The 24,176-nt window shown below is 31.6% G+C and overlaps 1 protein-coding gene across 1 annotated transcript; it reads right to left on the minus strand.

Annotated features, from left to right (window-relative positions):
- Positions 1–131: 131 nt before the first annotated feature.
- LOC140046634 (LIM/homeobox protein LMX-1.2-like) lies at positions 132–24,176 on the minus strand. The gene is made up of 8 exons (XM_072091328.1): positions 23,932–24,176; positions 22,513–22,584; positions 21,154–21,343; positions 5,062–5,279; positions 4,757–4,884; positions 4,177–4,254; positions 2,944–3,046; positions 132–2,007 (listed from the first exon to the last, which is right to left on the minus strand). The coding sequence occupies exons 2-8, from the start codon at positions 22,565–22,567 to the stop codon at positions 1,631–1,633; spliced, it is 1,149 nt and encodes a 382-aa protein (XP_071947429.1). The 5' UTR covers positions 22,568–22,584; positions 23,932–24,176; the 3' UTR covers positions 132–1,630.

Here is a 24,176-nt window from a genome sequence, read left to right on the forward strand (position 1 = left end):
CAACGCACAAACAAAATGGAAATCAACAAATTCAATACTATTATAAAAGTTTTTTTTTTAAATCTTGAAACAAACACATAACATTCTGACTTACTACATATGGGAAACATAAAATGTAATATTAAATAAAAGCTTGGCATTTTCTCCTAATAAATATGAATTTTATAGTAATTTATACAGAAACACTATTAATTAAATTGAATGTGACTACGTACAATAGCATAATATATTCAAGAACCATCAGTTGTATCCCTCTTTATAGAAAATAATTAACCTAATAAATAATTTGTTCATTTTAAACTAAACAAGATAGTTTGTACATTTTTGAAGAACAAAACAGTAAATCTACTACTCTTGCAAATCCTTTATTACCAAAAAAAAAATAAATAAATAAAAATACAAATAGGCCTATGCCGGTAAACTATATAAGGTGGCTTTAATATTCTGCTGTACAGCATAATGCATTTCAAATATGTATTATTATTATAAAAAATGCACCATTGGAAACGTACAACATAAAACTATATACACATGAATTTCATTTAAAGATGTGTTGTCCCCCAAACCTGAAAAATGAAGATTAATAATAAAAAAAAACTTTGAATCGGCCATTTAATAAAGTTAATCACTTCTGTGAAAGAAAAAAAACAAATTATGTTATCATTTATAAAAATACAAAACTGTCAATTCAACCAAAAACCATCAACTTCCAGTCAATTTTACTATTTCTTGCTTTAAATTACAGTTTTGCAGGTAAATCATTTTTTTTTTTCTATCCAAATTTTGGTTGAAGTGAATAACTATTATAGAATTATTATTTATTACTATGGATCAAAGTGGTATATTCAACAAAAACATTTAAAAAAATCATTTTTTTAGGGGAACAATATATCTTTCTGTCTCACAACCATTCTGAAAGACTGATCATGTTGTTTTGTGTTATTTTATTGTAAAGAAATAAATTATAATTACTGTAATTAAAAACTTTAAAAATGTAAAAGTCACCCGTCATCATTTTGAGCTATTTGAAGATTAAATGTTTGATACAACAAAGATTAAAAATGTCCCTTAGCCACTATTTGGAATCCAAATTCAAGTTATTGTAAATAAATATGGCCCAACTTACAACATTGTAAAGGAGTATGACCTACAGTTGTTTATATGAACAGTATGTAGTAATATGACTATACAACGAGTTACAGATATTTACATATATAAATACAAAGAATAGCACATGGTCCATATAGGCTTACTACTAAATTGCACATGAAAATGGAAATGAATGGCTGAGTATCACAACTTGTACTCGCTTTAATAATATCATTCTTTATAAAAACTTTCTGGTATTCAAATTCTTCAATATATAATTATCCTTATTTTGTAGAATATTTATAAACTTAAAAGTTTCAGCACATAATTTTCAAAAAAGTATACAACATTAATGTTCGTTACAGACATTAACAAGTATTAAACAGGCCTATGTTAGTTCATCTCAGGCAAATAAAAACATTGTTAACGAAGAACAGAAGTATGACAGATATATTGATCGATTTAATCATTTCAGAGTTTTCCTTAAATTTGCTATCTTGGTTGAGAAAATTTGATACTTATTATACAATTATATAATGAATTATTCTGCTGCATTGAAATACGAATCCTGCATTGAATACAATTTATCTATTGGATTGCTAATATTTGTATGACCTTGACTACCATCATTATTAGGAACTTGTGCGCGATTTGTCATCAGATCTTCATCGAGGGTGCCTTCTATTGGTGAATGCATTTCCTGCTGAAACATCTCATGTTCAGGGTGTGCAGGGTACATGCTTTGCTGCATGTTATTTCCAGGATGATGTGAAATTGGTGAATCCTGAAACTGACCAATCATTGAATTTTGCGTGAAACCTGCGAGATCAGATTGTAACATTGGATACTTCGTTTGAAGCAATTCGTCAAAACTAAAATCATCATCGTCACTTTTAAGCTCATCTTGTGAATATCCATCTAAAAATTTGGAAAACAACATTCTGTTTAAATGCAGGCCTACTAACAATACATTACAATCATCTATAATACGTTAATTAAAATACACTTAAAACAAACTGAAACATTGTAATAGGGAACACGATATTATATAGCATTTATTGTTGTTTAAAGTTGGCTCATATTTTATTTTGGTCGGTATAGATGATTTACTATCTGATTTACTATCCTGCATATATTTTCGGATGTGCAGAGTGCTCACGTTTATTGTAGAAAAGCAATGTGTGTTTTATGTTTGAGATATTCAAAAATCTTCTTTCTTTTCTTTATTATAGTATTTTCTCCTTCGCCCCATACAAAACATGTTGAAAAATATTGTTTCTAAACTATCCTTTCTTAAAATAAAGTTTAAAAATAGGGATATAACTAAAAGTTTAAGTTGTAAAAAATAAAAATACTGCCAAATCTTGGTTTCTCATACTTTAATTTGTACTGTAAATACAAGGAACTTGACTCCATAATCACCTACACTCTGATTTTTTCCTAACATCACCACATTTCCATTGTTTGTGTGCTATATGTGTGCTAAGCTTGGCGAATCCAGATTTTAATATGCTGAACTTAATCTTGTGATATTTTACATTATATTTGCTAAAGTTTCAATTCTCACAATTAGTGTTCATTTCGGCATATTTCTTTTTTGTTCTTTTTCATGAAAACCCATTATTAAGGGACAATTGAATTATTGGTTAGATAAATGTAATATTGTATATATAGCCTATATACCGGAAACTAAGAAAGTGTCCAAATCAAACAAACATTGGAAATGATACTTTGCCTGTTACTACTGTTAAATTGTCATTACAATTTATTGATAAATATTTGTTATACTTGATGACTACCGATATGAGAAGTGAATTATACTGTTTAAAAAATGAGGGACTGGTTTTACCATACCTTCATCTTTATCTTTCAAAGGTCTTCTGTTCTGATTTCTTGAATTGCGCCTTTGTCCATTACCATCACTATCACTAAGGTTCCTTCTAGCTAATTTCTTCATCTAAATACAAATGAATTATTATTTTCTAACTTTCTAATATTTCTGAATCTGTAATAGGAAAAGCTTTATAATTGTATTTACACTACAGTTGATTAAATCACATTTGCCTTGATGTGTTTTATAGTCTACTTGGAAAAGATTGCTTTTTTTTAAAATAAAATGTGAAACCCCTTTTTAGTTTAATAGACATATTCTGAAAGTAGAGAGACAATGCTTAGCCTGGACAGCCTTGTCTTTGATATTGAAATTTAATGCTTGATTAAAAGGTTAACATATTTAAAGAGTGCTTGATGGCAACCAAAAATAGAGGTAGGTGTGGCACATTTTTAAACATTCGTAACTTTAGAACCATTATGTATTTCCAACTGAAAAAAGCAAATCAGAGATGATGACCATGGAGCACTGGTTGATTTTGCATGGAATGACCCTATACGGCTCTGAGTCGCGCTAAAATGTGTTTTCACACATTCACTCAAATAATTTTTCGCTTTCATCACAAGTTTGTGTTGTTTGAAATAAAAAGATCTTTCAAGTATTAAGATGAAAAAGTTATATCTGTCTCTATAAATCCATGATTAAGCCTAAAATGGAATATGATGGATTCCAGGGTTCCAGAAAGATTTAAATTTGCTTGGACATGTTCAACAGCGATCCACTCGATTGGTATCTGATCTGAAAGAGTCAAGATTTTTCAACTACGAACGTTGGCTTACAGAAGAAAAGAGCTGACATTATTCAATATAGATTACATAGAAAAGCGATAACTTTTACAAAGCGCGAGGTCATTGTTTAAAGTTATCAAGGTGGTCCCCACCAAGATTAGAAGAAAGGAGACATTCTCAAGAATGATCAAGAGGGACACACGAACAACGTAGTTCGCAAAGTGTAGTTGAGAATTGGAACTCATTTCCGCAAGATGTTGTTTGCGCCCCTTCCATAAATTAAACTCTGGTTTAGAGAACAACTGGTTTGATCACCATTTAAAATTTCGCCCATTTACAAAATCAGGAGTTCTCAAGAAAGATCAAGAGGCAAAGTCCTACAGTTCAAGGTAATTCAAGAAGAAAACACGCCCAGACGCTTAATAAGTTAAAACTTAACTCAATTTCGTGCGCCAAACGGTTTCTTACCTTAGCTCTTTGATTTTGAAACCAAACTTGTACAACTCTTACACTTAGACCAGTTTCTGCAGCTAAAGACTCTCGTACCTATCAAATATATTTAGGATTAGAAATCGTAAGGTGTCATTACTACAATGCAAATAATGAAAGTAGGCCTATACGTGTATACACTGTATTTAGTGTAGGCTATTTTATCAAAAAAATTGAAAGAAAAGTTAAAAAGTTTCGGGCAAAACTAGCCCTTCCTGAGTGATATTTAAAAAAACTAACGCATCTATAATTGAAAACGTATTTTATAGGCTGCAAATATTTTTTTGATTATAATTCTTTTCGAATTAATAAAAATAGTAACTCAATTGATCCGATATTTTGATAATATAACACGTCATGTCTTCATCCCAATGCGACACTTTACATACAGAAGAAAATATACTTCATGATGTGTATCGGCGTACAGTAATCGGCCACTTGGACGTTAAACATTTTACCATCTACAATTTTTTCCCAGAAAATTCAAAATAGCCGGCCAGGGTTTATGATGTTATGTACACATACTGAATTTTTAAAAGAACCTAAGGCCTATCCATACCTTGCGACACGGTTTCTGTGAAATGTCGAACGACGCCCTCAATGCTCTTCGTTGTTGCGTTGTAAGTATACTCCTAGGTCTTTTTGGTATGCCCCGTCTGTCTGTATGACCATTATCGCTTACTGCACCTGATTATACAATAAATAATTAACATTTTACAATACTTGTCGCATGTATCACATTTTTTATAATCGTCTGTTAGGGCTAGGGCTTGTCCGCTTCATAGTTTCTTAGGCATATACGACTATAAGCAGCTTTTTTATACCCATCTCCTACATACTATCTTGTTGCATTGTTAAACTTACCAGGAGAATTAACCTGAGTTAATACACATTGCTTTTCAAAATCCAGTTTGCAAAATAATTGATTGTCCTTTATAACAAACTCATCGCCCTTTTTCAATTGAGTGTCGCATATGACGCAAGTGAAACACCGCAAATGGTAGACGTATGATAGAGCTCTCATGACTAGTTCATGCGATGGAATTGATTGTGTGCATGCATTGCACTTAGTTCCAAAAAGTCTGAAAATAAATAACATGAAAATGTTTAGACTGAGTTAGCTAGGACTACATAATAACAATACACGGCCCTCAAAGACTACTTTAGCGCCGCACGCACACTCATCCATTTATTTGATCAAAATACAAGTAAAAATGTTCATGAATAAAACAGTATTAAAAACAACATATGAAACAATGATAAAGATATGTTAGAATATTTAAAACCGTATAATAAAACCGTATAAAAATTTTTTAAATATTTGAAAAACTGTTAAACATTCAAAAAAGATACATAAAAGAGCGAGTAAATGTTATTTCGATCAGGATTTTCCAAGAAAACCAATAACTCTGGTTTATTTCCATTGGAGTCATTGAAACGATCGGTACCGTACCGTACATTACACTGTTTTTTAAGTTTCTGTGTATTTCCACCCTGTTCGGCCCCTAATATAAATCCTGTTATTTACTTCATACCACTGTCAGGTAGGCCTGTCCTTTTGGGTAAAGGGTAGAGGATTACTGATAATGACCTGATGGTAGGCCTACAGGTAAAGGATTTCCCACCATTGATATGGATAGTTCACGTAATGTATTTATATTCATATAGCACATACATTTAATCAACAATTGGAAATATAATTGTGTCAGTAAAATTTAGTATTTATAAACATTTATTACAACATTCATCAAAATGTAATGCAATTCTTTTCAGTCCTTGACTGTCGTTTTGTAATTGGCTGTATTTTTATTATACCGAATAAATAAATAATAAAAATATAAAATGAACTTTAATAATAAGTTGAAATGTTTCACATACTGTAATCTCATTATTTGGATATATATTAGTTGTACATTCACAACATTTTATTTTCAGTTAATTTAACATAGTAATTAAAACTGTAGCCTTAAATTAGGGATATTTTATTTAACAATGTCATTTTTAAATAATGGAAATCTATTATTGCAAATAAGCATGCAGAACATTCATCATGGTTATAGGTTTTGCTTAGTTAATGATTAAGTTACCTATAAAAAGCGTGATATTCTGGATGGGAGAGGACGAGTGTTTGCCCAGAACGAAGACTTTGTAAGTCCTGGTATTTGCCTTCTAAAAGTTTAGGAAAACCTGAATTGTACAGGACTAGAAACCTCGGAATTTAATGATTTTCGGCGCATACTATTTTGAATTTTATTTGTTTTCGGATTCTTTATCAAAGTGTGAATACTTGAATCGTATTGTGTCTGAGGCTACTCCTTGCACTTAGTGGATGTGGTGCGTGGAACTTCAAATATTTTCCTAGATAATTTAAGTTATGCTGATGACATGACCATTATGGCTCCATCTTTTTATGGGTTAAAAATATGGGTAAAATATGTGAGCATTAGGGTCTAAAACGTGATGTTATATCTATAGGCCTAACCATGGAGAAATAATTTCTCCATGGTATAACGCATATAATCTGTTTTGTATGTTTTTTTCTCCAAAGAAGAAACATGGGAAAGTGGTATCTAATTTTATGCTAAATAATGATATTATTATCTTATTTCAATGAAGTGACTTCTAGGACATATTTTCACGGAATAATTTAGATTCTGATTACATTAATTGCCATTATCGAGCTCTTTGCATTCGATGTAACACAAGACGTTTTAGTATGTAGGCCTATGAGAATGTTAAATGTAATTTGTTCAGGTCTTTTTGTACTAATCTATACTGCTGTATGTTATGGTGTAATCACACTGTAAAAACTCTGGAGGTGTGCTCTAACAACCGCTAATCTGTACGCAAGTGCGTATATGGTTTTAGAATAAGAGTTTTAAATAGTGATCTTTTGTACTACGAACTAACTGTTACGATCTTCAAATCTTTTCACTAAATGGAAATCCTATTTCTGAAAGATTGTCCGTTGTTGTGCCTATTATTGATATTATGCTTATGAGTACTTATTACGAGCTGTACACAGCAACGTTTAGCAGAGATGACGATACTGAGAGATTTCTTAATTACACAATCAGTAACACTTTCCAATAATCAATCAAACCTTGGTTAACTCACTGTTAGGCCGTGTAATATGCATACATTACGTAATCCAATAAGCTGTATTAAATTTGTTTTGCGACTTAAGCCAATATTATTAAGTACAGTATTCAGAAATGGTTACTTATTTAATAATAATTCAATTACATCTATTACGTTAAATCTACAGGTTTTGAGCTGTTTTTATAATTGAATCATGCTCATTAGATTAATATACTGTAGTAATGTTTCATAAATAACATATTCATTGCACTATTTAGCCTACTTTCGACCATTTTATTTGTAATTAAAGTTACTGTATTTTATATTTCTTTAACAAACCAATATGGTACTGTGCATATTATTCTATTTTAAACGTGCACGTTATTCAAAATATAATGCATTTCTTCCATCGGATACTTCAATACGGATTGAAAGCAAATTTGTGGTACATACGGTACTCTATCTATATATTAATGCTATTAATTTTTTTGCGTAATTTTACGTTTCTCTTCCGAAGCCGCCGAATGGTACGTGCTCACATTTGGCATACTGATGTTTATTGAGGGGCCGCACACGATAGGCTATGTCACTTTCCTGAATTTTAAGGATAACACTAAAAAAAAAGACAAAAAGTAACATTAATTTGACGTGTTTCTTGAGTTGTTACGTCACGTATGAACTACGCAACCTCCTCTCTTGTGTACCGCCATGGCGGGATCTACAAATACCATGTCAGGCCGCCAACTTAATACAGTGTTTAGTCTCGGCAGCCAGTCAACCGTATCGAATGAAGTTGAAGTTTTAATTAATTACACACCATGCAAATTTCTCCATGATTACACCTAGGCCTATAATATTTGAACAGAGTGATTTTTCGGTTTGGCTCAGTGACCAAAACGCCGTGGCCATTGAAATCAATGCTTAGTACGTTCGAGTTCGAATCCGCGATATGTGTAAATAATATCACCGCTTAAATCAAAAAATCAAAACTAGACCGCAATGTAATAACAAAAGTAGCAAAAAAGATACCAAACTTGGAAAATAGAATTGAAAAAAAAATGTAAATGAAAAAAAAGACAAACACAAATAAAACGAATTCAAATTCAAATGGGTGTCGTGTTTCCACAAAACATACACGAAAAATACACCCAAAATTTAAAAGTTTGTGTCCGAGCGCATCATCTAATTTCGACACTTTTTTTTATCAATGTCCGTAAGAAGCTGTAGTTTTTTTTATATTCCAATACTTCTTATTAAAATGTTTTAATCTGCCGACTGATTTACAGACTTCATGCACTGTCACTTTCTGATGCGCAACCTAGATTAATATTTACACAGCACGAAGTCCCATAGCCTGTATTGCTTTTATTTTGTAGCTTACAGATATTTTAAAGTAAGGAATACTCCGTGTATGACAAAATCAATGGCCGTAAATTGTTGAATTTTATTCTTGACAATTTTTTTATTTTAATAGTTTGTCAGGGGCCGGGAAGAGTGCGCTTTTATTATACCTACTGTACTCATGCCATGCGAATTATAATATAACAATAGACCGTGTCGAGTACGGGTTACTGCTAGACCACAATTTAATTGCAAATAGCAAATAGGTAACAAATCTCCCACACAACAAATTGCAAAATATCAAACCATTGAATTTAAAAATAAATAATGTAAATGAATAAAATGAACACACACAAACAAAACGATTCCAAATGGTTTGATACGGTATATTGTTGAACAACAACAACTTAACAATTCGTGTTTCCGCAGCAATATTCATTCGATTTATGTCAACTTTTTTATTTTATCTATATGTATCAAATATTTAATACACAACGATAATAATAATAATATAGTTTGGTATTTTATACTTTCGTTAGTGCTTTCGCGCATCATCTAATTTACACAGCACAAATTTTCTTAAGCGTCTTTTATTTTCGTTAAATCTGAGCAGTCAAAAGTAGGCCTATCCAGTATTGCTTTCATTTTTTAGCTTACATATAATATTTTAAAGTGTATAACAAAATCAAAGGCCGTAAATAGTTCCGAATTTTATTCTTGATACAATTTGTTTTTATTTTCATAATTTGTCAAAATAAGCCTAGGACTAGAACAGTGAGTAAAACGCCTTGATATCGATTCCTACGTTCGAGTTCGAATTCGCGAAATGTGTAAATAATAAGTATCACCGCTTAACCAGACAACAATTTAATTATAAAAGTAGTAAAAAAAAAACTCCTACAAAAAAATTGAAAAATATCATGAAATAAAAAAATGTGTGAATGAATAAAAAATAAACACAAACAAAACGAATCCAAATATTACGGAAAATGTATGAGCAATGTGAGGTCATTTGTATGATTTAGCTCGTGTTTTTCATTCGATTTAAGTCATTTTTTTATTTTTTTTTAATGTGACCACTAATTCTGAGCAGAATTAACTAACAAAATATCAAATAATACATAACGAAAAATCCAAATTTTTCTTTAGCGTCTTTTATTTCATTTTTTAGCTTACAGATATTTCAAAGTGAAGGAATTTTATTTTTGACAATTTTTTTTTAAATAAGGAGGACTTTTATCGAGGAAGAGTGCGCTTTTATTATAATTAGGCCTACTCATCCAAATGACCGTGCGGAGCATGGGTTACTGCTGGTTACTTATAAATACTATATTAACATCAACATGGATTGATAGTTTCTTCAGGCCGGTATGCAATTTGTGTAGATAGTTATACAGTAATAATAACAATTATTATAATAATAATTATTGCTATGTATTTCATTGATTACCCACCCTAAAAAACAATAAAAGAATAATAACCCATGGTTATTAGAAGATTTACGGTACTTGAACCTTTTAATCAGAAAGATAAGTTAAAGCTACAACTTCAGTGGTTATTCGGAGACTAACATTAATTGTTTGTAATTCAATGTATTGCAAGTCTAATAAAATTAAATAAATACGGTATATGTTTCGTGAATTTTTAATTCCATTATTTAATTTGTTTAAATATAAAAATTTATATACTATATTGTATAGAAAATTACTTAATACAATATGTTTGTAAGGAGGAATTATGTATTTCCTCCATGATTTGTGTAAGAGTTTTTGTTCTATAATATTATATCACCGAATGTGCTGTGCAACAAGCTAATCCCAATAAAGTTGCTGAAGCTCAGATTTCATCTCTCGTTTACATAGAGAATCGCATAAGGTACGATTAATTAGACACTTTCCTGTCAAATATATTGACGCTGAGTAGCAGGAAATGAGAAATTCTGCCTCCTTAGAATTCCAATTCAGCAAACACGAGAATGACTGGCAGCGTGTTGTTAGTTACGATCAAGCGGACAAATAACGCCACACAATAGACCTCAATCATGAAACAATATTATTCATGATCACACAAAAGTCTGAAGGTTTGTGGATATTAAAAAAGACAAAAGTAACTCTAACCATAGAGAAACGTTTCGTGCTATGTGCTCTATCTAAACAAGAAGTTTTAATTCGAATACAGATATCACGTGACATGAAAATGTTGATGTGACAAGTTTATTCAGTTTTATAACATGGGTTCAAGGATATAGCCAATCAGACGCGCTGAAATGAGTCACGTGTGCGTTCTTTATGTTTTATACTATATCATGCACTGGAGTGCAAAAAGTGCGCAGCAAAAAAAAGCATAACAGCACTGCATGTATATCGTATAGCAGATTAGGCTGTGCACGATTTAATACGAGTACGTACGAACCAGTCGTCTACAGCGCGGTCCATTAAAAAAAAACCACAAACACACCACTTGTACATCTTGCCATTTCTGGTTTTGCTAGGCTAGGTTAGACTAGGCGGTGATTTGGTCGCCGAGTAGAGTGGTAGGCCTACTTGCCGTATTCACTCAAAAAGGTAAGTAAAAATAAACCCATGTTATAAAAAAAATAATGCAGTCTAAGTTCGTACTTGGCCTATACAATATTTGTGCATGTCTCACCATTGTAAATACCCTCGAGTGCGCCGCATCTCCACTAACGCACTCTGCCTTGTGCATTATTTGTATACTAAAACATTGGTCCCAAAAGTGGTCTGTAATTGGGGGGAGACGTGATATTGCCTACAGATATATACCTAGTTATGTTCGTGGTATAGCAATATTACTGATAGTTTGATATAAAATTAGTAATAATACATCGGTAACTCAATATTGGCAGGTAAAGATAGTAGATAATATTGAAGATGATAATACTATAATTACCATTAATTATAAAATTAAAACAAATTCATTCATTTATTCCGACGTATAGGCCTAAACAACTGTTGGAAACAAAATTATTGTTTTTTTTATTCATAATCTATGATTAACTAAACTTGCAAAAGATGCCTTCAGCACAAAGAATCTCTAAATATATTTCATTTAAACCTGTCTATTGTTAATGAACCTCATAGTTAGTGATATAATCATTGTCGACGCTCTGTCTTTCGTGTGCCGCCTGACGAAGCATTCCCCAACGCAAAAATTTCATTTCAAATTAAATGTTCATTAACGATGTAATAAGGACTGCATAAGTCGATGTTGTTTATCATCGGATTATGTAGGCCTATTATTATGAAGATTCATGGCTTTTTAACCATTCAAATAATCAAATTTAAAATAGGCCTAAATGTATAGAGTCTATAGTAGAAAATAACCGAAAAGCACAATACATTTTAATAATTGTAAAAAGTTTGATTTAATCATGTTACTTGAAAACTTTTAAAATCAATATAACTAGTATAGGCATGGTTGTTTCTCGTTATATCAATAGGCCTACAGTTACAGTATATTGTAGTATTTTTGCAACCGGCATCTCTTAACTTCATAATCCACTGTGTACTACAGTATTAAATAATAATAATATGTATTTTTAAAAAAAACATCATAAACGATGAAACATAGAAACGAGGTGTGTATTCTATATTTAAATGTTTTGGTTTATAGGCCTAGCCTATATATAATTATAGGCCTATATCTGTTTTTTATCGTACTAATATATTTGCCAATCTTAAGAAGAATTTCTATTATTATTTTATATGATAGTAGACAAATAAAGCTATTTAGTATCAGTAAGAAAATGAAAAATTGCTTTCAATACACAAAACTGCTGACTGAAAAAGCACGTGACTGTATTCTGTAAAAAATCAATATCTAATAACCGTAAAACAAACTACTATTGGTAGAATAGCCAGTGCTAGACTCGACGTATTTAATCTGGTATCTAACGTATGTAAAGAAAGAAAGTAAAGAATCCACGTCAATATTTACTCCACTGTTTGATACAATGAAACGAGCGTTCGAAATATTATTATTATGTGTACATTCTGTCATTCTATTTTTGAGCCACATGCTGATGGATTTTATTGTTACCCACATTGTGTGAGTTTTTTAATCATTGCCAAAAACGCATAAGGCACAGATTGAATAGATAGCTATGAATGTTAAAAATGGTTTTTTTTATCGCTAAGAGAGAGAGAGAGATAACTGTAACCATCGGCGATTTAAATTTTAATAGAGCCGTATATTATTTGTAGCGATTTTTAATAATTTGTATTTCGTTTCCAATGTCAGTCATTTTTATCATTATTCGAGTTTATGTCCGAATACATTTATTTTTTGGCATTGTGTTGTATAATGCAGTAAATAAATCCTATTGATTATTTTTGAATACTTAAAATGCCACTACCACAACTTTTACTATTCAGTTTAATAACGTTACACTGCAGATTTTTTTATGTACAATTTTAGATAATTTATTGATTACTATTGTAACATTGATCCGACTGACATACGGATGCACGCAGATGACTTTCGACGATTATCATACAATATGGTACAAGCGGTTGGTTCAGTCCCCAAAATTACGAACAGGACAAAACGCAAACACACACTACAATAAACGTCGGAAATCTGATAGTACGGTATTTGAGTGCGATTTTCCAGTTGGTTGCAAGTGTTAGGCTTGTCCCCATCGATTGTCCACGCGCCGCCGTGTTTTGTATGAATGCCCTAGGCCCTCTATCGATTGTGTTTAATGTAGCAATAAGAAAAACGGGCAAGCTTGTAAGAGGAGGACGTATTGATTGAAGACGACGGGCAGGCTACATTATCTCGACAAAATTGTAATATCATCGACGTAGCTAGCCAATTACAGCTAGTAATTTTAGACTCGTGGTTAGGAGAGTTTTTATGTGGTAGTCAATAGACAGGTTTAGGTGAAAAATTACAACCATTAACAAGTATTCATTCAATGGGTCTCGTGTAATTCATTTCCGTTGATGGGCACACACAATTTTAACTCTCTAAACTTACAATTGTTCGTTTAATTATTGAATAATACATAATAGACTTAACAGTTTAAAATGTGAATATTGTATAACACGTTAATCTAGATATGAAGTTTTCTTAATAATACACCTCTAAAAGTGTTTGTCAATTAACGAAATTATTTTGATATAGGCCTACATGAGTATTATAAAATCAATCGGCAAGCAAATTGATCGAAATACACATTTCTAAAAAAATAATTTCAAACTTGAAAATCGTGTGTCGTGTTTAGTTGTGGTCTTTGTTAAAGAGAAAGACAGAATAATTAGTACCATAGGCCTAGACAAACTTCCCACTCCTAACAGTTAGTTTAATGTATTTTGGGTATTATATACACTTTTTCAGCCAGCCAACAAAATGGGCTATAAATATCACGCTTTTTATTGCACCTCGTACAGGTAAACCATAGCTTCAATGCGCTTCAGACAACATTCTTCAACACATAAGCAAAATGAAAACATGCTGTATTTTTGTAGAAAGAAGATTGATACAAAATTAACCATGTAAAAAACAGATATTTTCAAAAGTACGGTACATTTTTTGTTCAGTACAGTACATTGTTGCCCTGTTGTCCATATTCGAATCGTTTATATCATTTGTGCATACTCTGAAATGTTAAAAACTTAATAGCTCACAACATACTCCCAGCCCACACATCTAATTTGTACAAATCCACCAGATAGCATGAAAATTAACACGTTTTTCTATCGGTAGTGTTTACACCAAAACATTGTACATTATTACGTTTTAAAATTCTGAGAAAGTTTTCCATCATCCAGCCTAAAATGATTGATTGATTGATTGATTAATTTTAAAACCTTTTACCTACTTATGTCACATCACTACCATATTTAAGCATAACTATTATATTTGGGCACACTTTTTTTGTCAAACTAGTTTGATAGCGCATACAAACAGAGCTGTAGAGTACCGTAGTTTTAGAATGTTAGTCAACATTAACCAATATATAATTTAAATATTCTTAATTTTTTTATGTTTCAAATGATTGCTGATTGATATACTTTATATACCATATTTTTATACATCTTTATATATCTCTATATATAATTTTAGTAATGTTGTTTGTACTTGTGTACCATACCATGTCTTATTGTTTTATGAGGGCACACTTTATTTCTGTTATTTTATATTATTTGTATATTGTTCTTTGTTTTATTCTTGAAGTATTCTTGAATACTATTTAGATAATGTACATAATATTGATAAACATTGTTGAAATAACCGAAGGGTCGAAACATGGCAGAATTCTTGCTACAATAGCTATCACGTCGTCCACGTTAAGTGATTTGACTGATAACTAACTACACAAGCAAGACAGACTGGCTCTTCATAGCTCATTGTTAATGTTAGTGAACATCTTTGCACAAAACTATATACCGGTATTGGTTTTTTGACAAATTTATGAACTCCAAGGTCGCAGTTAATATTTGGTGAATTGATACGTTAAAGTGGTGAACACTTAACACCTTGTTAGGTTATGGCCCATGTCATCATTATAAGGGTTCTCTCGATTTGTCACACTCATGGGATGTATTGACAACACGAGGCCGTGATCTAAGCCAGTGAATGGTGTTGATTTATTTCCATTTCCACTTGTATCAGTAATTCATGACATGAGAAAGTATAATAGCTTTGGAAGACTTTAGTTTGAGAGTTCCGTTTCCAAAAAATAATTATACATTTAAAGACTAGTCCCTGAACTTATTTCGATTTTCAACAAAACGTTTAAACGATTTTTGTGTGTACCGTAGTAGCATAGGCCTATAAAACAGTAGTTAAATAATAAAAATATAATTTATAAATTGACACAACGGAAGAGATTTGCAAACACAGTCAAACACTAATAATAATAATAATAATAATAGGTACACAATCGATTCGCATGGAATATCGGGTTAGTTAGTTAGTATGGTATAGAGAAACAGCAATACTTTCAGTTAACGTTAATTAACATGTTTCATTGTGTCAGGATATAATGTTTAGTAACAGTTGAAAGATGGCCGATCAGAAAGTCAACACTTGATTTAGGAATTAAGCTCTTTTGTAAGTGAAACGTACTATAAACCTTTAAGGCCCATTTACACTAGGATGATAACGATAACGATCGACGATAAATATATAGCATGCATTTCTTACATAAAACAAAAGAAATTAGAAAGGTCTTCGTTCTAGAACTATAGGATAATCATTTAGGCCTATGCTGTCTTTGATAAAAAAATAATATTTTTAAAATCCAATCAAGTGACGTCATGATAAATAAAAACAATAAAATCGTTGTATTGTCACGATGTTATTGCTCTTATTAATCATTGATTGGATGTGTGAAAATATCATTTTCATCCAAGGAAGCATAGATGGTTATTCTATAGTTCTAGAATGAAATGTTTTTATATTTATTTTGTTTTAGCCTATATATGAAAAATGCATATTTGTCTATACTTTAAAAATATTTAAAACCCGAAAGTTAATTTACAACAACAAAAAAATTAAAAAAACATGTCTTAATTAACATTATTTATTGTTGCAATTTAGATTATCCTGAAACAGCAACTGCTTCAATTAAATTATCTAAATTTGCTCCATGTGGTATACTTTAATTTTATGAGCAAACTATTTTATTTTTTGGACAAATTTTTGTCAATTAGTTCACATAAATATCGACAAAAGCTAAATTATAATTAAATTTTAAAAGGTAAAGAGTGTTTATATATCCTTTAAATCGGTTTGAATCATAGAACAGGGAAGAGTAAATCTCACCACAGTGTAACAGTCAATTTTCCTTTCTACGTTGTCGTCTTTCTTATCATTGCTCATAATCGCTAGGTCCAGGATGGGTACCGTACATTAAATATAGCATCAGGGACAATACACGGTACAAAATAGTCCATCATCTGCTAAGTTTCTCATGGTAAGTAAATAGAAATAGATAGAACAATAGGCCTATGGATTATTATTAATAAACAAGTCAAGAATTCTGTTGGTGTGTATCAGTTGGTTTGTTTGAGTTCCAAAAAGTACGCATAGACGCGTAGTTTAGAAATATCTTGTAATGCTGCTACAAAATTAAATACATCTAACAAACACAGTTTTCATTCTTAGTATAAAATCGTAGATGAGTTCAACATACAAAACATAACAACAAAATAGTCGTTTTGTATACTATTTAAGATGCCAACAAGAATTTTTTTACTATTCGCCGTCCTTTTAAATTAATATTATAACGTGATAACGCAACAAATATTCTTAAACCTTATACCATAAAATACCTTAATGTGTGTCATTCGTATACACTAATGACTATTTTGGAATATTTTAGAAATGAGTTTATGATTTTTACCCATGCACTGAAAATTAACAACCATAATTTGAATTTTTTGCCAGACTAAAGTAACTTTGACATTAAAGAGTTTAGTGAGAAACTGATAGGAATTATTCTTATATTAATTTATGTTGTTACCATTCATTAATGTTATTGCCGTTGTCGAAGTAATTCGAATGAAGATGGAGCGAAGATACAAAGTGAACTGGACTATTATTATGGACCAATGTTGATTAAATGTACTGGGTCAATCCACTGCTAAACACATCAGCATGATTCTACATTAAGAACTTGCAGTAAAAAAGCTCGACAGCCCTATTAACTCAACTCGACATAAAACCTGAACGTGCGACATGTTTACAATAGATCACAATTATCTTCACTTGGATGCAGTTCAGTGACGAAAGCATCAGTAAAAGAAGTAAACTAAAGTGAGGCTTGTCAAACACATAATCACCGGATTCTAGCAAATGATTTACCGGGCATCATAGGCTACGCGCATCATTGCGCACGGTCCCCGTGGATACCCACTGATATTCCCTTTGAACATTTTGGCGGGCCTAGGCAGAAAACTCGAGGGATAAAAGGATGTTTTTGCTTATTGTTCCAGGTGAATTAACGCCTCTGAAATCGGATTTACACGAGAGACACGTGTGGGGGTTAGAAAAGGTCATCACTGAACGAACTTTATTATTATAAATCCTCAAATTATGTTGTTATTTATAGAAATGGGACACATCGAGGCAGTGTCGCGAATTATGTTGGTGGGGTGGTGGTGTCATTAGTAATTAGCGGAGGTACTAAACACAACTAAAATGCTGTAGTTTTATTTAATTTTTTAAATATTAATTTTTACCACTATGCATAGAACTATTACTAAAATGATATAATAATGTTTACAACAATAGCTGTCGACGTAACGAGTTGTACATTTTAGTATTACAGGTGTTTTATTATTCATCATCAATGAATAGTAATGCGGTGTTTTAGAATTTGACACAAAGAAATTGTGTGAGGCCTATACACACCATATTACGATTGTACTATTATTTCATGGATAATATTTCAACACTAAATCAACAATATTATCTAAAATTTACACAAGTGTAGCTTCTACAAACAACGCAGATTGATACGTCAGCTATAAATTCACGGCCCTAACTCAACTGTTGGTAGGAAGAGTAAAAAAAGTCGTTTCTGATACAACATTTTCAGGGTTGTGGTTCTCAATATTTTTGGAAGTTTATGTGACTCGAGTGCAAAGTCCGCGGAAATAATAGAAGGGGAAAGGAAAAACAACAGAAAATGAATGAATGAATAGAAATTATTGAAGTCAATGACACAAATTAGAAACGCCTTTCTAAGACAAACAATATTCACCCATTTTGAAAAATAAAAGAATTTAAATGGCATTTAGTTATACGATGGATGATGGCGTGGCAATATTAAGATTGACATTTTTAATAAACTTTTCAGTAATTTTTATTCAAACGCTTCACCTATATTAGGCCTATATTTTAATAAGTTACGGTGTTCAATACGTGCCCATGGCACTATGCTGCCATTATTTATAGGTTTATGTATACCAAAAATAGACTTTAGTGATGTTGTAAAAGCAATGGCTTAGGCCTATATTAATTTTTTGTCGTTAATATAGTATGGCCTACTAAAAATCGATTATGAAATTCTATATATGATAACTCACTATTCGGTCTTCAGTTGAGATACATTTAATGTGAATCGTAAAAACTTTTCCACGTAATTAGTCTTTCTTGCGTTGAAGAAAGGAAAGAACTTGCCCACTAAACGTATTAGAATGACTATACGTGTGTGAGATCAATGTGGAATACAGGAATTACGGACTTCAGTTAATACATGAGATTATATCTAATAAAACATTTGTAATACAGATAACACACCAATACTGTCATGCGATTAAGAGTAAACAGAATTAAATATAAGGTCCAAATAATGAAAACGATCGACACACAGCCAGATCAACCTTAGTGCAGTTATCGAATTTCGATGTATAATGATATATATTGTGTCGTGAATATCTGTGTTACAAATCTTCTTTAGATTTGTTTTTAAACAATTACATTTGCTGCGCTGAAATTCTACCTCTGCATTTTAATTAATAGGTTATTTTCATAGGATTCATGTTCCGTTAGCCTACTTACTGAAATGCCGGAATGACTGAATAACTGATTGCATAAAAACAAAAGTACATTAAGGTAGAGGTTTATGGTCGCGTGCCGTTTAGTGACAACTCACACTTAAGTAAGTCTAGCGGCTTACATAGCAAGTTCAAAACAAAACCAACGGCGTTGTAATGTAAACACAACCTTTTGTTTGAAATCTTAATCGTTAATGAAGCATTTACTTTAGTTCGATCTCTTGTCTGAGTAGGTTAGTCAGCTGGAAGGACTGTTTTGTCATGGTCTTCGAGGGCTAACAAGTGTTTTTGCAGGAAGTGAAATCGATTGTATAAGGTGTGCACAGGCCTAGCAAAGCTGGTATGACGGAGACAAGCTTTTAACGCTAAGCAGCAACGTGTGTTTTACCACCAAAATCAAATTAATTGTTATCTAAATCGCGAAGAAAATAAATAATTATATTACTTGTTTTGAGTTTGAGTCTTAGGTCGTGCAATACTCATTTAAGTTAGGTATTAATGAAATTAATTAGAACCTTAAACTGAGTTCTGGAAAACAAACCACCCACTTAAATAGGCATATACAGTACTATGAGATAATGCCTAAAATCTTAAACTGAAAAAGTATAATAGGCTTTGCAAAATTGAATAATATTTTATGAGACCAACATTTTTCTAGTCGACAATTTCCAAACTGATAACTGATAATCGAAAGGGTGCAATTTTAGGGTAAACAAACTATCTCATTGTCTATTCGATAGATTAATTTAGAAACATCAAACCATCGATCTACATTTTCCAAAGACGTTAACATTAGCCTTCCAACAAAGAACCATACTTTCATTAAATTTGCGTATCCAATTGTTTAAAACACGCGTGCAACAATTCTGACGAACTGTGTTTATTCTATTACCTCAATCGTATCACAGCATACAATGTTACAAATTCAATTGGCGGCACATGCATTCGCATAATGTTACCATTGAAAGTGTTGGATAGCACTATCAGCCAAATAAATGCCCCACGTATTACTTTGCTTGAATACTTTTTTTTTCTAATTACAAAGATCATGATGTATTTCGATTTTAAAGGCTAAATAAAGAATGAATGAATGAATGAATGACGTAGGCCTACTTAGATATAGTAGGCCAGTAGTTTTAACACGTGCATTCGAGAGTGTACGTATATCGCGGGTGGTGGTCTTGACGCGTGTAGTTGTTACGCAAACCGCTTCATTCTAAGTTAAAACAAAGGTTAAACCTAAACCACCCGTGATAATTCTAGGCATGCACACATATACATATCTATTTTACGGTGATAATGTTTGTATCCTTACTGCTTAAGTCTGCTTGTAAATAATTGATACTGTTTTAAAGCGGGAAAATCTAGCTTAGAGCAAACATCAATAACCCTTGCGGGTGACAAGACGTACTATGAAGAGGAAAATGTGAACGCGTGCATGTTTCATAACAAGCTTAGCGGCAGGTGGAATGGCAGGTTGATTCGAGCTAAGCATCTTCACAAACGTGAAACGGCACGGTAGTAACACAAAGAGTCATTATTTGTCAGTAAAGCCAAAGATCACGGCAAGACAGTGAGTGCATCTCAATACTGTAATCGCAACAGGAAATCTTCTTCGATAAATCGGTGGATGTTCTTCCAAAATCGACACCCAAAGTGTTTTGGCGCCAACCGACACATGCATTATGCATGCTATATATAGTAACCCACATTTACTAAATAAAAACATTGTAACTTTTTAATTATCTGGAAAAATTGTTTTTTTTTATGGGTAAAACATTTCGACTCACGTAGGCCTCCTACATTGCTAGAGTAAGTGAGACCATTTTCAATGAAACTTGACAATGAAATCTAACTACTTTTTATCTGTAAATTGACCCATCACTGCATTCCTATAATCAACATCCCCTCCATAAACATCCACATATTCATCATCTTTATCCATCCACATATTATTTTAATTTCCTTCAATGTTAACTATAGCACAATTAAATTCATTTACCTTTCATAGTCATTTTTACAGTAGAGCTTTCGATCACGTGAGAAACACGAATGAATAAGTCGCTGTTGACAAACATAGCATTGTAAACAGCTTTCATGCCAGCTATTTTCCATCACTTTCATAAAGTATCTATCCTCAATGGCAATCTGGCAGCCTGTACACACCTCTTTGGTGAGTTTCATGCCGTTCACTGCAAAGTAATCACAAATTACAAAGTTATACTTCACATTTTTGTTTCTAATATTTTCGGTAATATTCATCGATAGTTCAAAGATAATAGTGATGCCTAACGATAATACTAATGACATGCCTGATAATGACGTTATGTGTTAACATATGCGTAAAACTATTTATGGTAACGATGACGCTTATTTTAGTGTACCGTACTGTTTGATGGTGATGATCATGGGCGTGTTTGGGTTTTTGAGGGAAAACATACGATCAAACATGGACTGGCCCAGCCTAAGAATCCTTTTATTTTTGCATTTTTATTGGGTAAATCATTTCGTATACCTACAATCAGATATGACTGATCTAAAAAATCAGAGAGAGAGATCGTTGTATTAAAATCAAGCCTCGTCCAAAACTACCTTCACTGTATAAAATGTAATGGTGTATTATTACAAACTAATTACTAACAATCGAACGCAGAAACATTTCGAAGTATGATATAAAATAAGCTATCTAATAATTAACAGGTAAATTTTATAAACAAAGTGCAACAATTCAAGATCAAAGACGTAGAAATAAGAAATTGATATACCCATGACTATATTATTATGTGCTCACACACATAAGATGAAATATTAGAATAAACATAAAATGGCATATAATAAGTTAACTATCCATCAATGTCATAATATTTAAAGCCTTGGGTAAGTTGTTTCTTAATGAAAGTCATAATAATTATTTATACGTGTTCTATCAACCATATCAATATTTTGATATCAATATTATTTGATATCAATATTTTACTTTTATTGTGCATTAGTGGCCATCCACATACAGTAACAATATTTTGTAGGCTACCACTCTAACGTTGCTTTGTTTATTTCGTAGTTTCAGTCTCACGTAATTTTTACGGTAAATTACTATATATTATATTCTAAAAAAAAACAAAATGTTGTTGTTGAATATGCCATTTTTACCAAAAAATGGATCGAGAAAAAAAATATTTCCCTTAAAAAACTGTAATCTAAAGCAAAAAAAATGTAAAATCTTTAATGCAATCTGAGGGGATGTAATCAAATAAATAGTGGAATAATGACATTTAAGCTATTCCGGATAACCAACATCATGAGTATCTTTAATATTCAATTCTCATGCAATAATTACACGTAATAAATAACATAATGTTACCTGTAGGTGGTGAGATGGGATACTCATCTGTCATATTTTGCCCCTCTAGCTTCATTGCAATACTCAATGAATCTGAAAATTACAACAAAAAAAACAATGCAATATGGGCGCAGTATATAAAACAATATCGAACCAATTTTGTGACCATTTTCATCATCAATAACACACAAACCATCATTAATTTACATCACAATCAATGATCTTACATCTTTAAAATACGCATGGAGATGTTTAGTACAAGACGCAGTTATTATTAGGCCTACGTTTATTATAACGGTACAATAGATACCCAGTCTGATTCCAAGAGTAAGATGATAGTGCTTGGTATAAGTAAAACATTAATTTCAATGTTCGACGAATATCAATAATTACCAACAAACCTTACAGGGTGTGAGATTCAACTGCTTTTACATAATGTTTATGTTAAACAACAGTCGATAGATAGGCTTAACATAGCCCATTACATTTGACAAATGAGTAAGCACAGAATCCAAAGCCCAAATAATTAACGTTGGCGCAATAAAAGTTTATAATAATTACTATGGATTTTTTGATAAATGGAAATTTTAAATAATAATAATACTGAATGCAATTAAATTGCACAGGCATTTGGTAATTGAAAAACAGGTACTTTTTAACAATAAAAAAACAAGAAACGTTATACAGGCCCTAATGTTGTTTGATGCGGTCAAGAATGTGGCAGACAAACTGAGGAACAAGTTCCTATAACCGTAAAGTTTTTGACCGCCCTTAGAAAAGACAATATGAATTAAATATATTATATTTACCTATCGACAAGCAAAAGTAAAAGGTTTTGTTTATATTGTTATAAACAAACTTGAAAATCAAGATTTATTCTTTAACTCTTAAAATATTACAAATTGTAACAACATATTAATAAGTTAGGCCTATGTTTTAACTTCTTGTTTGACCATTTTAAACAATCAAAATGAATTGCTGTGTCCTTGGCGCTAAATAAATACAAACATGGAGGAACTAATTCCTCTATAATTATAAATAACATAATATGGTTTATAACAGTATAATTACTATAATTAAATTTGAACTACAAAATTTAAAAAAAAATTAATTGGTGTAGGCCTATTATATTTGGATATATGGCTGTTTGGTATGCTGGTGTAGGCCTATGTACCGGTTTACATTGTGAAGTGAGTCACGTAACATGATTTCATGTATTCTCCAACTTGTGACGTCAGGTAATTTGGTAAAATGAATAAAACTAGTTTACGACCTTCATAAACGAATTATGTCATATCTTCTGTAGTTTATATAAACGAATTCTATAACTAGCACACCCATTGACCTATAAATAATTGAACAATAATGCATGCACAAATTATGAATTTATCAATAATCTTCTGAAAGAAAATGTAAACACTGAAACAATTCATCACACACCTGTTCAATCAAATATCAATACAAAATGTCTTGAAGTAGTCCAAAACTTCAAAAAAAGACAACAGGTTCCGACCAAGTATAGTAAAAATGATCAAATCCAATCAATTGTATTAGTAATCCAAACGTTAACAATATTGCTGTTATATCATCGAAAGTTCAAGTTATCTGAAAACAACCAGAAACACAATCGCTGCGAAAATAATCGACAGATAAAAATCTACGTGTACGCGTACGTAACAGTGACT

Source organism: Antedon mediterranea, chromosome 4 (assembly GCF_964355755.1).
Source record: "Antedon mediterranea chromosome 4, ecAntMedi1.1, whole genome shotgun sequence".
Classification (NCBI taxonomy): Eukaryota; Metazoa; Echinodermata; class Crinoidea; order Comatulida; family Antedonidae; genus Antedon; species Antedon mediterranea.

What these genes read in the sequence shown, in the direction of transcription:
- LOC140046634 (XM_072091328.1), bottom strand. Translation starts at nt 22,567, where the DNA reads ATGAAGCTAGAGGGGCAAAATATGACAGATGAGTATCCCATCTCACCA. An exon ending in AACTCAGGTTAATTCTCCTG is followed by an intron (nt 4,885 to 5,061) that starts GTAAGTTTAACA and finishes TTGTATAATCAG; the next exon opens with GTGCAGTAAGCGATAATGGT. An exon ending in CACAGAAACCGTGTCGCAAG is followed by an intron (nt 4,255 to 4,756) that starts GTATGGATAGGC and finishes TATATTTGATAG; the next exon opens with GTACGAGAGTCTTTAGCTGC.